Source organism: Mesocricetus auratus, unplaced genomic scaffold, assembly GCF_017639785.1.
Source record: "Mesocricetus auratus isolate SY011 unplaced genomic scaffold, BCM_Maur_2.0 Super-Scaffold_100004, whole genome shotgun sequence".
Taxonomy (NCBI): Eukaryota; Metazoa; Chordata; class Mammalia; order Rodentia; family Cricetidae; genus Mesocricetus; species Mesocricetus auratus.
Window position 1 is genome coordinate 86,890,345 of NW_024429189.1, and position 15,947 is coordinate 86,906,291.

The following is a 15,947-nucleotide window of genomic DNA, read 5'->3' on the forward strand; positions in this document are numbered from 1 at the left end:
AGCTCCTGTTTATTCTTGACATCACTAAGTGATGGGGAAGTCCTGTGTATATGTCAATAAAGCACTGTTGGCCAATAGGAAAGCAAGATAGGTGGGACTAGGAGTCCAGGAGGACTCTGGGTAGGAGAAACACAGGGAGTCATCATGTAGCCCGCCAGAGAAGTAAGATATCTGTCCAGTAAGAGAAATATTTAGATGGGTTAAATACTTAAGTCAAAGATACCCAGTAAGAAACAAGCAAACAGCCAACAGCTTCATAATTAATACAGCGTCTTGTGTGTTATTTGGGGACTACAGCGTGGCAGAGCCCAGGCGACTGGTGGGGGAAAACCAAAGCAGCTGGCAAGGAAAAGGCTTCTCTCTACAACCAAGTCCAGGAACTTTGGAAGAGATCAGGGCTGGGCCATGGTGGAAGTATGGGTGGCTGAGCTCTGCATCCAGCCTCTTCAGCCCACAGCTGTCTCTGTGGTGAAGCTCTGAGAGCCAGGGTGTTCGCAGAGGTCCTTCTGTGGAGGGAGTGGGCGCTCTCCTGAGGCTCATGCCTGGTTCTCGCTACACCCCGCTGTAATATGAAATCTGCTGTCTCCTGCCCAGTGTCCCCAAGCACTCCTAGAGAGAGAGACTGTCCCATCTTCTCTAGAGAATGACAAGGTTCTACTTCAAGTTCACTGCCAAGACCTTTGGGGCCTGGGAGACCTTAGGGAAGGAGAAGTGGGAAACAGAGATTCTTTAAAGTCTTCTTCCTCAGTAAGCTCTGGCCTAGGCCCTCCATCACATCCACCGTAGTCCTCTGACTCGCACCTGGTCAGCTCCCAGGCCTTTCCCCAGCTTGCCGCCGATCAAGAGCCAGTTGGAGGGCAAGCCTTATAGTCTCCATGTTGTTCAGGACATTGTATCGGCTCAGGGCCACCAACCGATCAAACTCCTTGCGCTCATAGGTGAAGTCCATCATTCCATAGGGGGTATCTGGCCCATTGATGATAAAGTCCCCAAAGGCCTTCTCCTGGGCTGTTTGTCGTTCCACACCTGGGGTGGGAAAAGCAAGGCTAGACTGGAGTACTCTATGAAACTGGCAGGGAGCTGATGGTCCTGGACACTTTCCCTGCCCAGGAAATCTGGCTTGCTCTCTGTGAGAGACCATCTTAGCTCTCGGATCCATTAGAAAGACATGGCTCAGCGTGAACACTGAAGTCCAGGCAGTGGAGGGCGCAGTCGCTAACCCAGGCTCATCCTAGTCATATCCTACCCTGCAGGTTAGAGCAGGCTTGGGGCTTGCCCTTACCTGGGGCCAGATGTGTGCGAAAGGTCCTGTTGACAAGGGGGAAATGCAGCACAATGGGTGAGCAGGGGTCGTCAGCCTTGGTGAACAGATAGCACTCACGGGGGTCCTCGAAGTCCTTGGAGTCCACCTCAATCCTGGGGAAGGGGATTCCTCGGTCCAGGCAGTATTTCTCTGTCATCTGCAAGGTCTGGGCAAAGAGGCAAGTGTCTGGTCCCCAACTGGATTCGGACTTCAGCTAGCTCTCTCTCTGAATGACTGCGCTCCTTTCTGAGCCACCTTCCTATTTGCCAAATAACGTTGGAAATAAGTGTCTAGTGAGAGCACAGTGAATTAGCAATAATTAGCAAAGGCAGACCGTCAAGCTAATCCCTGTAGATCTCTTATGTCTGCTCATTCCTCCCCTTAACATAGCTGTCTCCAGTCCCTCCTCTGTTCCCTGTTAAGGGGCTGATTGCAAGGACATGTTGGAGGGGTTTTTATCTATTCTCTAATCCTAGGCAGTAATTGAACAGGAAAGATGAAGAAGGAGTCAAACAGAGACCACCAGACCCATGTTTGATTGATGGCATCCATCCACTGCCCTAGGGATTTTGAGGCACCCTTTGTAGATATCTCCCTAAGAGGACGTCCATGGCTAGTATCCCACAGAAACAAAGGACAGCAACCTCAGACCTACTGTGGAGCAGGGAAATCCTAGCATAATTGGGCAGGTTCTAGGACACAGTCTAGAAGACAGCTGAGACCCTCTTTACACACCCTCTCATAATCCCAGAATTCTCCAGCTGGGAGGCCTGGACTGTCAACGATGTTTGAAAGGGACCTACCTCCAGAGGTGACACCCAACACCCAGCTGGGCCTCTCAGCAGAGATTTCTTCTCCTCCTCCCCTCTACTCACTTTAGGAGACCCCTACTTTCCTCCTTACCTCAAAGGGAGCTTCCAAGGAATAGTCAAAAGATACAATGAGGTCCACAGCCCGCTGGGGCTGCAGGATCAGTGGGAATGGCGAGTTAATGGCAATGCCAGCGTCTACTAGGCACAGGCAGTCCCTCATGGGCGTGAGCTGGTTGGGGCAGGCATCAGGGTGTCTGTCTGTAAGGTGCACAGGGATAAATTCAGTCACAGCTCTAAATTCTCCTGCCTCCCAACAACGGTGGAGTCCCTCACCTTAGCCCTTCCAACTTTTCAGCAATCAGAAAAGCCTTCCCCATCATCACCTCCTCCAACACCCAGCTAAAAGCCAATGCTGGCCCCAGTGAGCCAGAAGTACCTATCGGAAGATCTGCTTACTGTTCCCCCTCCCACAGCACACACACCTTTCCAGGCCATGAACTCCCTGCTAGCCACATAGTCCTTGTGCAGGCAGAGGCCTCGGGTAAAGTTAAAGCTCTGGGCATATGTAATGCGGGAGGTGAAAATGTCCAACACAGCCTGAGAGAAGGGACTCTGTGGGGTGAAGCGCCTGGTACGCAGCCGTGTGGAGGAGTCCTGCGACCGGAACTTTTGGTAGTCATCTAGATGGGGCAGTGACATACAATGAGAAGTGGAACCATCCTTTGTCCGTCTCCCTCATTCTTCATCCCTTTGCGTGGCTGAACATGGCCCCTGCTCTCACCTGCGACATTTACTCTCTGTCTGTACCAGTCCAGGAAGCCCAGGCTGGAGCCTCCCATCTTGAGAGAGATCTCATTCAGGCTGGCGGCAAAAGCACTGCCCCACATGCCTACGGAGACAGCAGGGCCTCGTATCACAGCCTGGCTCTAGCCCCGACAGCCTCCAACCTCCAAGCTCAGACTCACCCTGCAGGTAACAGAGGCGTGGCTCAGGCCAGAGCCGCAATAGCCGACCCATGAAGAACTCGGAGCCAAAGAGTTCGGTGGGAACATAAGCCCCATACTTGTGGAAACCGACCTCATAGGGGGTGAACTCGCACCATTCTGGGGAGAACAAAGTAACCAGAGTCCTCATGACTGAGCAGGAACCATGACTTTCCAAAACCCAGAGGCAGCAACTCCACCATTCGCCAAGGTCCCTGCTTGGGAGCTCCTCCCACTCATATCTAATAGCCCCACCCTCCTACCACCGTCTTCCGGTCTCCTTCCTTTGTGTCCACACCCAGGCACCTGCAAAGTCTTCCCCACTGACATTTGTGTGGACATTGATGCTGGCATAGATGGGGTAAGGGTTCTGGCCCTGGCTGACTATTTCTTGCTGGTCTGACAGCTTGGCGGGATTTTCCTGGGCAGGAGAGAAAGCAGACAGGTTGGCTTTGGGGGCGTCCTTTTCTCTATCCCCAAGGCTTGACATTAGCAAGGGGTATGGCACACGCATAAGGGATATGTCCTGTTGCCAAAGCCAGACAGAAGCTTTAGGCTGTAGCAGAGCTCAGACCCCTGTGGGGTTTGCCTCTGGGAATACTTTTTTTTTTTTTTTTTTTTGTCATTCCAGAAAGAATATCAGAATACAGAGAGCTAGACTGACGACTTTAGGGGATCATTAAAACGCCAGTCTACTTTCTTTACAAAAATCACTAGGAGGTGTAACTTCTTAGAATGAGGTATCACAGGCGGCACACACTCAGCCAATAGCCTCACACAGATAGGTCAGCAGCCCTAAATCTGACTCTGACTGGGCCTGTAGTTCTAGGAGCAACCGCCTGGTGGCATGGGTCAGGGCTGCTTTTGCCAATGGGTGGGCATGGTGCTGTACCTCAGAGGCAGGCAAGAATGGTTTTCAATACATGCTTTTACTGGGTTCCACCCCAGGAGTAGCAAAGGGATAAGGCAGAAGGAAAGTGTGGAAAGGGAGCTGGGATGGGGAGTATGTCGTCACTTCCTGCTCTCTTACCCCCTGGTTCAGGAAATACTCAATGACGAGACCCCAGAAGTCAGGGAGGTACATGTTGTGGCCTCTGCTCTCCCAGACCTCCTTTTCCCGGGCGTAGTATTGCAGCTGCTCCGTGGACAGCAACCCTGCCTTACTGCTGCAGACTCGAGCCGAGGCACGTTCAATGGGGCCCTGTAAAGGCTCCTGGGACCAGGCTGGGTCCTTGTAGAGCGTAGAGATGCACCTGTGGACGGAAAGGACGTCTGTGTGCCAGAGGAGGCTCCTCCTCATCACACACACCTGCAGTCCTGCTCCCTCACGCAGACGTCCCCGGGGCCCAGCCTCCTGTCACTCATGCCGACCCCCTTGAAGCAGGTTCCCCGCCCCTTATCAGAGACTCTGTCCCATCTCCTGGACACCCTAGCCCACCCAGAGCTCACTTTCGCTGTGTTCTGCCTCACCTCACTTACCAGGTTGACCCAGAAACCCCGCTCAGGTAGGTCACAGCATCCAGAAGGCCAAGCTCCTGCAGCCCTGCCAGGCTGCCATACAGGGAAGTCATGGCTCTGGTTCCACCCCCAGAGCCTAACACAGCGATGACAGGTACCTGAGCACAGCGATAATTTGATAGCAGCAACACTTGATAGTTACTGCTTATCCACAATAGGCACTGTCATAAGCACCTTCCACGTACTAGCTCACTGAATTCTCCCAGAAATTCAGTGAGCCCCCACTTTACAGAAGCTGAAACTGATGTGCCCAAGAGCATGCAATAAGTGATGGCTGTCAAGCTCAAGAGTGAGAGCCCGTAGATGACTTGTCTCTTTTTAAAAATTCTGTGTGTTATGTGTGGTGTATGTGGGGGTATGTGATTCTAGGCATGTGTGCATATGAGTACATGTGCATCTGGAGGCCTGGGGATGATACTGGGTGTCATTTTTAGTTGCTCTCCACCTATTTTTTAATGCATTTATTTATTACATACAGTGTTTTGTCTGTCTGCATGTATCCCTGCAGGTCAGAAGAAGGCATCAGATCTCATTATGGATGGTTGTGAGCCACCTCTGGAAGAGCAGCCAGTGCTCTTAACCTCTGAGCCATCTCTCCAGCCCCTTGCATCTTATTTTTTGAGACATTGTTTTTCACGAAACCCAGACCCCCATGGATTTGGCTAGACTGGCCGGTCACCAATCTCCAAGCACCTGCCTGTAACCACCCTCTCCCCCAGGGCTGGGGTTACAGATGTGTGCCATTAGCCTTGCTTTTTCACTTGGATGCCAGGGATCTGAATTCAGACAAGCACTATATTGATTGAGCCTCCTCCTTGTTTTGTTTTGTTTTCTGAGATGGTCTCATGAAGCCCAGGTTGACTTCAAACTCATTGTGTAGCCAAAGATGGTCCTGAACTTTTTATTTCTGCCTCCTAAGTGCTGGAATTATGGGTATGCACCATCAAGCCTGGCTTCAGGGGAAGCTGTTAGCCATTATTTCAGAAAGGTGTCTATAACAGGTGTATTTGATTCACCAAACCCAGTTAGCAATTTGAACACTTGGTCCTAGCTGGCTCCTTGTGGCATTTTTGGCCTTTCCTCAATAGATGCCAGCAGCATCCTCTACATTCATCCATTACTTAAAACATAGCATCCCTGGACACTGATAAATGCCCCCTGGATATTGGGGGACAAAATTGCCTGCAGCTGAGAACCAGTAACAAAGTAACAAAGACTAACAAGTATCCCTGACCTGCCCCCAGACATAGGACACCCAAAGTTTGAGGTTTTCCTTAGGATCAGTGGTGCCTGGTGGGATTAGCTTTTCCATGAAGGGTTGACTCAGTCTCCCAAGACTTCTGATTCCTTTTCTTTGCTTCCCCTGACCCTGATCACTGTTACAGAGTGCTAGATGAATTGGAACAGAATCTAGTACATCTGTTTACTGAATACAAATCTAGGTTATTGGCCACACTGGGCAGTGCTGGGCAGGACGGTGGTTCCACATCTACTGTACACATGTGGCAAAGAAGACGATACCAGTCTTTTCCTGGCTTATCCTACTGGTCTGCCTCTTAGCATTCCTATCTTCTTGCCTCCCAGTCTTAGGCCAACTGGTCCTTGCCTAAGAGATCCCACAGAGCCTCTAGTTCTGGATTCCTTTGACTACTGTCCAGTTGTACCCTCTCAAAATTCATTTGTTGAAAGCCTTATCCCCTCATATGTGACTGTTTGCAGATGGAGCCTATAAGGAAGTAATATGGTAAAATGGGGCAATAGGAGAGGACTTCAATCTGATAGGACCGGTGTCCTGCTATGAAGAGGAAGAGGGCTGGACATGGTAGTACACCCCTGGAATATCAGCACTTGGGAGACTGAGGCAGGACGATCACAAGTTCAAGACTAGTCTGAATTGCTTATGAGGTCAGCCCTTAGCTACACAGCTACACAGTAGTAACACTTAACTCATTAAAAGGGGGGGCTTGGGATGTGTGTGTGGAGGCACTTGCCTTTAATCACTACACTCTGGAGGCAGAGGCAATTAATTCTCTGCGAGTTTAAAGCCAACCTAGTCTACATAGCGAGTTTGAGGTCAACCAGGACTACACAGTGAGATTCTGTCCAAAAACAGGGATAGGTATAAGAAAGCTCCTACTCCTGGGTGTGCAAACACACATGCACACATGCAATACACATGAGCACATGATTACACACATTCACCCATGCATACACTCACACTGACACACACACATGCACACACAGAAACACACTCATACATGCGTACACACACATACATTCACACACACACACACACACACACACACAGAGGAACTACCATGTGACACTATAGCAAGAAGACAGCTGTCTACCAGTCAGGAAGGAGAGTCAATGAGAAAATGAATTTCGGTTGTTTAAACCACTTAGTCTACAGTATTCTGTTGTGACAGCCCAAGCTGCTAAAGATACCCATCCACAGCCAGGACTGTGTGAGTCTTCACTGTCATTCCCAACTGCTGATTGTGCCAATCGGCTAGAGGAACAAGCCCTGCTGTTCTCTTCCTCCTCTGCTGCCTATACTTCCTCTGAGCTTCCTGTCATCTCTCACCCACACAAGACCCCACAAGGGGACAGCCTGGATTTGGTCAAGTTCATCTTCCATCCCATACCTGGTCACAGTGTGGAGCTTCACTCAATCCCATCACTTGCTGCAGGGCCTTGGATGTAACCTGCTTCCTCTTGTCCAGAAATTCCAACTCCCCATCACAGAGCTCAAAGCCAAGGCGCAGGTCTAAGTCCTCCGAGCTGATTCCGACAGGGTGGATGGAGTATGGAGAACCTTGAGCCCAGTCCCATAGGAACAGAGCCACACTCGGGGTGGGGGGGGTCCCACAGAAAACACCCCAGGGACTTCCCACTAGTACCAAAGAGGTGGTCCCCATGGCCTGACCCAAGTGGGCAGGAAGCAGAGGCCACTGGAGTATTTCCCACATCTAGCCAAGCCCCAAGGCCTTCCACCAACAATCCCACATCACCTCATTTCTGCCTCCACACTCAGAGTCACTTCCTGACCCTGAAAGAGACAGTTGTTCACTCATCCCCGAGCAAGTAGAGCCAGACCCCAACTGTGGCCCTCGGTGCTCAGGGAACTGGCCAGTGTGGGCCCCAGACCTCTCTTGGTAATCACAGGGCAGGCAGGGGCCCCCAGCACCAGATGAAACCTTACCTCCTCCAGGACCACAAGGCGCTGCTCTTCCTGGCCGAGGGGCAGCGAGGAGAGCAAGATGCCGGCTTCGCCCAGCTTGCCGGTCTGAACTTCCTGTTCATCATTTGGGCCACTCTGTGGAGAAGAGTGCCAAGGCACAATGGGGTGGGGAGATGCCTCCCGGGCCCTCTGGAGTCTCCTCCTAGGTGGGCTCATTCCATTTTCTTCCCTCTGCTCACCTACCTGTAGAACCAGGAGCTTTTCTTGCAGCGCAACGTGCAGTTTGGGGCTCAGCACTGGGTTTACGTGGAAGGTAAAGGTAGGTGGTAGACCTGGCTCCGTGGGTGGCTGCAGAGGCACGAGTTGTGGCTTCTCATAGGCCCCAGGCACTGCCAGGTGGATCTGCCTCGAGCCTGAGGGCAGAGGTCCAGGGAAGGTCAAAGTGGGTGGATGTAAATGTGGCTCAGAACAGTGACACTCCAGATGATAGCAATTCCTCCACTTCTGCAGGCCCTAGCTCCCATCCTCCTGCTCACTCAAGCACCTTGACCACAAGAAAGGAACCATGGAGATGGCTTGCGTTCTATAATCAATCAGTCCTGGTATAGTGTGGGAAACACACAAATGCTAGAGGGGAGGGAGGGTCAGCCTGTAGCCTATGGGGCTGGTGATTTGAAATTTTTAAATTTTAATTATCTAACATATAACTAATTATATAAATATCCATCCATTATTATGCTAATTACCCATTTTCAACTGTTAATATTCCCAATCTCTTGACTCCATTCATGCATTGTGTTCCTTGCTTAAGGGGAGGTTTGTGGCCAAAGAGAACACAGACATAAGCTGCAACTTGCTGTGGCCTTAGCTTCCAAAAGTTGAAGAGCTTGGAAGAATGTAGGGTCTCAGAAGAGGAGGTAGAAGGCAGATGGTATTCTGGGTACAGAGAATTATATATTGCAGAAGCAGAGGGGTCAGAGGTCATCTCAAGCTAGGTGAGACCCAGACTGGGAAAAAGCAAAAAATGGGAGCTGCTTATTTGTAAGGAACAGTGGGATGGGTCTCTTCTGGCTCTGTTTCCTAGCCAGAGAGAGACTTCCAGGCCTGACCTCCAGGCCAAGGCACACACTGCTATGCAGAAGAGTCTGGAACCCAAACACATCACAGAGGCAAGAGTGACCCAAAGAGCTGGAGGACAGCAGAGGTCCAGGGGGCATCCCATCCTTGCACAAGATGAAGCCAGATCTGGCGTGCCCTGAGGTAGGAGAGACACCTGCAAAGGTGCTTTCTCACTCCCACCGGGGGCTATGGCCTGAGATGGAGTCAGGCTAAGATGTGCCAATCACTGAAGAGCTGCCAGATCTTATGGTGAAGGCGGTGGCCCTGGAGTGTGTCAAATCTGTGTTTGGACCTGGCTCTCCCTGTGTTGGCTGTGTGATGTGGAGAGGTTAGTGACTGCATCTGCTTTCTGTGGTTGCCATGGAGAAATATGGTCAAACAGATGCCATGTGCTCAGCATAATGTCAGACTCTCCATGTCACCAGGGCAGCACTGCTCTCACGGGTTCAACTCTCCATGTGGGAAGGGACATTAACTGTCACACTACCAGGCTCTACTCCCATATCTGGATTCTCCTCCTCTGTGTCAGACTGCATTAATAGCCCCAAACCTGCAGTTACCCCGTATTCTCTCTTTGCCATGTCGTTACATGTGTGTGTGTTGTGTGTGTGTGTGTGTGTGTGTGTGTGTGTGTTGTGTGTCTTCTCAGTTCTTTTTTCCTGAGAGGAATGAATTGGATCAAGACACGAATGTTAAGCGGTTTATTTGTCTAAGCAAGCACTCCACAGGGAGCCTACAGTGGGTTGCCTCGAAGCAAGCGCTTCAGAGAGATGGCAGAGACTGCCGCAAAGCAGGGAGATGCAATGTGAGTTAGGTGTGTGGATTTTAAGTTTTTAAACTTAAGTTTAAGATTTTAAATATTCTATGAATACTTTTGTGGTGGGAGGCATATTCAAAGGGTATTATAATCTTCCTCCCCTGGCCCCACCCCCCCAGTAAGAATGGACTGAAAAGCCCTTTTAGGACATCCTTCCTTCCCCATGGTCCTTTAGAAAAGACTAAAGGAAGGGAAAATAGTGATGAAGCTAGTCTTTTGAGGGGATGCTGATCCTTTGCACAGGTGTGAGGAAACACTCTGGTGCCTTTGTTTTTGAAATAATAAACCTCAGTCTCAAGATTATTTAACTATGAAGGAGTATTCTGACTGACAGAGACATGGCCACCATGATGCTGCTGTAGTTTTCTTGGTTAGCTCATGTCTAAATCGTTCTTGAATTGCCCAAGGTCCCATGACATCATGACTCTTGGTTGAGACATTTTGGTGTCCTCCTCTGTCATGTTCCACCTTATTCCTTTGGGTCAAGGTTTCTCCTTGAACCTGGAGCTGAGCTGGCAGCCAACAAGTTCCAGCAATCCCCCTGTCTCTGACCCCCATAGCACTGGGAGGGGGGTCATCCCCAGCTTTTGAAGTAGATACTAGAGATTTAAACTTAGGTCCTAAAGTTTGTATAGCAAATACTTTTACTGACTGAGCCTTCTCCTTAGCCTCATTTTGCTATTTTTAAAAATAATTATTTTTTCTATTTTATTTGCATTGGTGTTTACCCTACATGTATTTCTGTGTGATGTGTCAGATCTTAGGGTTACAGATAGTTGTGAGCTACCATGTGGGTTCTGAGAATTGAACCCGAGTCCTCTGGAAGAGCAATCAGTGCTCATAACCACTGCTCCAGCCGCCTCATTTTGTTATTTTTAAAGCCAAGGATTTAAATGGAAGGCTGAGGCCTTGGTTTTACACAAGAATGGCAGACTGAACAAACTGGAAACAAACTTGTGCTAATTTTTTTTATCACTTCTCCCAACTTCTCATGTCTTCTATGCTAACAAAGTGACTTCATTTTCCCCCCAAGGAAGCAGACTATACGCCTTGTCTTCTGACTCTTGTTAAGGTCAGGAACATGTGAGTGGCCAGGATGTGACAGGAGGCTTAAAAAGCACTTGCTCAACTGAGTCTGCTCTCTTGTGTCTCTGCTGAGGTCTTAAGAATATGTCCAGAGCTGGGTGTTGGTGGCGCACGCCTTTACTCCCAGCACTCCCAAGGCAGAGGCAGGTGGATCTCTGTGAGTTTGAGGCCAGCCTGATCTACAAAGCTACACAAAGAAACCCTGTCTTGAAAAAAAAACAATAAATAAATATGTCCAGGTCACAGAGGTGGGGGAGACCACTCTTGGTCAACTCCCTGCTGCCCTCTCCCCACGTTAAGCAGTGAAAATGTTAAGAGCCACCTCCTTCCCACCAGATGCAGCCTCCAAGGAGAAGGCAAGCTCCAAGGGTGAGGACTTGACTCACCGTACTTTCTGAGTGAGGCTGTCCCATCTCCCTTGAGTGTGCCCTGGATCCTCAGACAGGGCGGAGCCTAAGAAAAGCAGAAGCCTTAGGAGTCAGAGAGCCCATAGGGTCTGTCCAGGATGGAGGAGGGAGGAATATTCAGGGCAAGGACCATAGCAGCTGTCTAGGACACGGGCCTTATGGGCAGGGGTCTTTTGTGACAATCCCCAAGGTTGTCCCATGTTCCTCCCCAGGACTCATAAGAAGTAGACTTCAGTAGGAAAGGGAATTATGGGGTTCCAGGGCTCCCTCAGCAGTCTCAGCAGCCAGGCTCCCAGAGAAACAGTAGTTTTGTGATGCCCACACAGGCTCAGGGTAGCATCTTGTTCTTTATTCCCCTAGCATCTCTTCCTCCGAAGGAAGGTCTCAGTGTCTTCCAGAGACATGGGGGCATCATGGACTCAGCCATAATCTCCTGTGTCTCCTGTTCTCCAATCCCACACAACCCCACAGCCTTCTTCCCTACTCACCACCAGGACCCCATTGGTGATGACTTCAGACACAGGCATCTGACTGTAAAAGATGAAGGGTTCATGGGTCATCATCCTCCCTACCATGGCTATTAAAGCATTATGATCAAAACAGGTACAGAAGCCTGGAAAGCATGAGAGCGTTGTGGGTATGGAGACTTGTCACCCAGCATACAAGTAGGTGTCACAGTCAGGCTGTCCTCTCTGAAGCCAGGCCTCTAAGGCAAGTGAAGGACTTGAGGACCAACACTTGGAATAAATAGATAGATACCAGCTTTAACTGGACTCACCTCTTTTCCAGAGTAAATTCTACTTGCAGCTCTTGAGAATCCTACACGGGGGTGAGCAAGGCATCAATTTCCAAAACCTTCAAAAATCAGGGATTGCCCCTCCCTCCCACCTTTTTCAGCTCTAGGGCCTAGGGGATGAGTCTGGTATGGCACCTCAGAGGCACAGGAGAACAATAGCATTTCCTTATAGAGCTTCATTCATTCACAAATACATGCCAGATACTGTTTCAGACTCAGCAGTGACCAAGGCCAAACCAAGATGGCTGCCTGTCAGTGGCTTAGGAGAGGGGTGGGGGTGACTCTTTCCTGGAGATTTACTTATTGCTAACCCAGGTAGACCTCACCTGCTGGTTCAGAGGGAAGTTGTGCGTGTGAGGCTGTGCCCCTGGCTGGAGACTACTCAGGTCAAACAGAAGCAAGGAGAGCTGGTCACTGTCCAGGACATCCTTGTCACAAAGGGTAAGCTCCAGGACATTCTGGGGATAGGACTGAAGGATCAGAGTTGTGGAGGAACTCATTGGCCTCCATGCCCTGCCTGTACCTTCCTGGCCTGTACCTTCACAGCACCGTGGATCCGATAGTGGAAGGTCTCGTTCCACTCTGGGTCACTACAGTTAGTCACTGTCCTTGTCTGGCTGGGGCTAGGAGAAGCTGTGGGCAGCCACAGTCGGACATAGCAGTCAGCTTTGGACACTGCAGGTAAGAGGGGGAGGACTTGGCATCAAACTCTTCTTGTTGAAGAGTGTCCTGGAGGAGGTTGGACTCTGAGACAAAGGAGCAAGGGGGCAGGAGGCTACCCGCCTGGGGCAGGTGAGGGAGCTTTGGTGTTCCTGGCTCTGTCTTAGCCAGGTATACCTCCCACTCAACTGACAAGAAACCCTGCAGCAGCAGCCACAGTTTAAAGTGTCATGTGGCAGCACAGACCATTGAGCAACCCCTTGAAACTGCCTGATTCAGGCAGTAAAATTCTGTGCCCTGTGTGAGCACCTCCAGGAAAGCAGGCATTGATGTGTGGCAACCTGAGCCTAACACACCCTCACAGAGCCTCCTAGGGTCGGGAGGAGGCTGGAGTCTACACAACTCACCCCTTCAGTGCCCCTGCCTGCCTGTGCACCCCACACCAGGGCACCCTGCCTGCCTGTGCACCCCACACCAGGGCAGCCTCCCTTCACCCTACTCCAAGTGGGTATTTGTGCATGTACGCATGTACGTACACACACACACACACACACACACACACACACACACACACACACACACACGAGAACACCCTAGAGAAAAGGAGGAGGTAGAGGTGAGGCTCACTCACACAGATCCGATTGCTGGATATTCCTAGCCCTCAGCACCTTCACCTGAAGGTCGTAATATGGGTGGGTTTCCTGCTGAAACAAAAGAACCCCAGGAACTCAGTTCCGGGAAGCCAGGGACAGCCTGGATTCCTCTCTCAAGTGTGTTCTGGCTCCTTTGCCCCTCTACTCTGTCTTACCACAGAGCTTGCCTGGTCCAGGGCCATTGATGCTCCTGTGCCAGGAGCTCTGGGAAGCTTTCACAAGGCCCTGGGTGTTGGGTAGTCAGGACTGGTGAGGAGCCTGGATCTGCTCAATGCTAAGTGCCATCCTGAGCAGCTAAGCTAGTTAGGTTTTTATTATGGCCAGCCTGCAGCTGCTCCCTCCACTGGGAGAATGTATTTAAGGACGTTAAACATTAAAAGAGAAAGCCGGAACCCACCGCACCCATGGGCTTCTTAGGCAAGGGCTGAAAGACCAACCAGAGGCATGGAGGGAGTGGGAAGGCAGGAAGAGAAGCAGTCACCCAGCTTGTACTGGTCTGACAAGTCACTAGATTGAAGATTGGGTTCAAAAAAGATAACACCAGATTGCAGTCTTCTGGGTGTCAATCAACCCCAACAACCCCCCCCCCCCGTCCCTTCCTTCCACGGTAGGTTATGTGGCCAGACTAGCACATTCCTGGTAAACCAACCAAGGCAATGGGCACAGGACTTGCCATCATTTCTTTTTGGAGATTACTTTCAAGAGCCAAGGTCTTGGCCCATCTCTCTAGTTTGAGTTTTCCCAGGTTGTCTGTGGTATGTTCCACCCTAAATCAAAACCTAGTGCCGTAGCTGGCTTAGTCCCTACAGGGCACCATCCCCCAGGACTCTGTAGTCAACACTCTCAAATGAGATGAGTACATTACCCTCCGCTGCCTCCAATGCGGTCCTCTATTTTCTCTCTTCTGCAGCAGCACTGCTCCAAGAAGGGGCAGTCCCTTGCCTACCAGCCACGTGGGCCTGAAGGTCCAGGGCATGGCCAGCAGTCCGGGTCCCAGCAGGGAGCTTGCCTGCTTTCCAGAACCACCCTCTCTCTGGCTACATTCACTGTAACTCAGGTCTGGCGAGTAGCACGGGAGGGTGGAGCAACTGCTGTGCTGAGGACTAGGGCTGGGTGGCCACTGGGTCTGGAGGTGGGGTTTGAAGGGCTCCAGGAAACGAGTGGAGCCTGCTTTCCCCAGGCAAGAGGCAATTTGGTCCCTTTCCAAGAGATTCTTGGGGTCCCGTGTAGCATTCTGATTCCCCAACTCAGGCCTCTCTTAACCGAGTTGTGAAAAGCAGCCACCAAGGGCCTCACCACCCCCACCCCTTTCCATGGTCCTGTTTAAAGGGTAGGGCAAGAACCCAGACATTCCTGTTTCCAACTAGTTTGCATTAGCAGAAGTTAGGAGGTGATAGAATCAGTCTAACCTCCTCTAGCTGGCAGAAATCCCCACACCATTGCCCCCCCTTCTTCAAGCCCCAATTTCTCCACAGCTTTTATGTAGAAACATGGAACTCTCTGGCTGAGGGTTTCATGGGGACTCAAAGAGACTTTATGTCTCTTTTGGCCTTCCTCAGTTATTCCCTTGACACAGAGGACCTGCCGCATGCTATGTCTGTACTATGCTCAAAGTCACCCACACCCTGAAAAGATTCCCTTCGTGACCCTTCCTGGTGAAGTGCCTGGTGACTCAGGCATAGAGGCAGGCCACGGCCAGGTAGTGTAAACAAGGACAGGAGAGAGGCAGGCCTCCCTGTCCTTAAACTGCCAGAGGCAAAGGCCTTAAAGTGCTTGTGACCATACAGTGAGCCTCCAGCTACCACTGTGTGTGTCATCTCCATCCCTGCTGACATCTAGGTGGCCAGGCGGGAGTAGTCGCTGGGAAAAGAAGTTTCTAGAGAGGGAACTGTTAGGAGACTCCTTTCACCTCTTTAACCACAACCCTTTTCTAGATTCAGGGGTGGTGGTGCCTGTAACCCCAGCACTCTGAGGTAGGAGGCTGAACTCAGCCATATGAGGCCAGCTTGAGGTACTAGATGAGACCCTAGCTCAATCATTCAGGTAATCGACATTGTCTTGCCCCAGACATACAGCTGGAGGCCGAAATGACATCCACAAAGGTGAGTAACTCCCAAACTGACAGGCAAGTTCAGACCAGAAATTCCAGAACCAAATGTGATATAACTGCAATAGCCTGTTTCACCTCATGTGGATTGTAAGGTTGGGATCTGAATCCAGCCCCTTGCAGATCCTGTGGATAGTGTAAACACTCCTGGATCTGAGAGATCCCAACTCAACATTTTTAGACCCCTAGCGACTAGCCCATCACAGAGTAAATTGTCTTTCTGCCCTCTCCTGAGAAACCGGAGAACTCAAGATAAACTTAAAAGATAACACTCTCTGATCCAGGAACTAGCTCACCACATTCCCGATCAATGTTTAACTGTACAATGCCCAAAGAATGCTTGCTTGAGATAACCTTCCTGTTAAGACATAAGATATCATTTAACTTTCCCATCCTTTATGATGTTTGCCTAACTCCCCCATTCGGATTTCCCCTTTTAAACCCCCCCCCCCCCGACTGCAGCTACTAGGGGTCGAACTCCTCTGCCCCTGGGAGGGCTATG

General features: G+C 50.6%; 1 protein-coding gene across 5 annotated transcripts; it reads right to left on the reverse strand.

The window, feature by feature from the left end:
• Window positions 1-253: 253 nt before the first annotated feature.
• On the reverse strand, window positions 254-14,379 carry Pla2g4f (phospholipase A2 group IVF). 5 transcript variants are annotated; one of them, XM_021230690.2, is made up of 20 exons: window positions 14,204-14,379; window positions 13,317-13,386; window positions 12,564-12,700; window positions 12,352-12,483; window positions 12,008-12,048; window positions 11,718-11,760; window positions 11,209-11,275; window positions 8,044-8,213; window positions 7,822-7,935; window positions 7,631-7,668; window positions 7,265-7,400; window positions 4,578-4,714; window positions 4,129-4,351; window positions 3,405-3,519; window positions 3,081-3,218; window positions 2,897-3,004; window positions 2,598-2,795; window positions 2,207-2,373; window positions 1,283-1,469; window positions 254-1,026 (listed from the first exon to the last, which is right to left on the reverse strand). In XM_021230690.2, the coding sequence occupies exons 1-20, from the start codon at window positions 14,312-14,314 to the stop codon at window positions 806-808; spliced, it is 2,553 nt and encodes an 850-aa protein (XP_021086349.1). In that variant the 5' UTR covers window positions 14,315-14,379; the 3' UTR covers window positions 254-805. The 5 variants fall into 5 exon arrangements, with proteins under 5 accessions (XP_021086349.1, XP_005064562.1, XP_040602026.1 ...); XM_005064505.4 differs by having other exon boundaries at window positions 13,317-13,389; XM_040746090.1 differs by lacking the exon at window positions 254-1,026 and having other exon boundaries at window positions 1,326-1,562; window positions 13,317-13,389.
• Window positions 14,380-15,947: the final 1,568 nt, after the last annotated feature.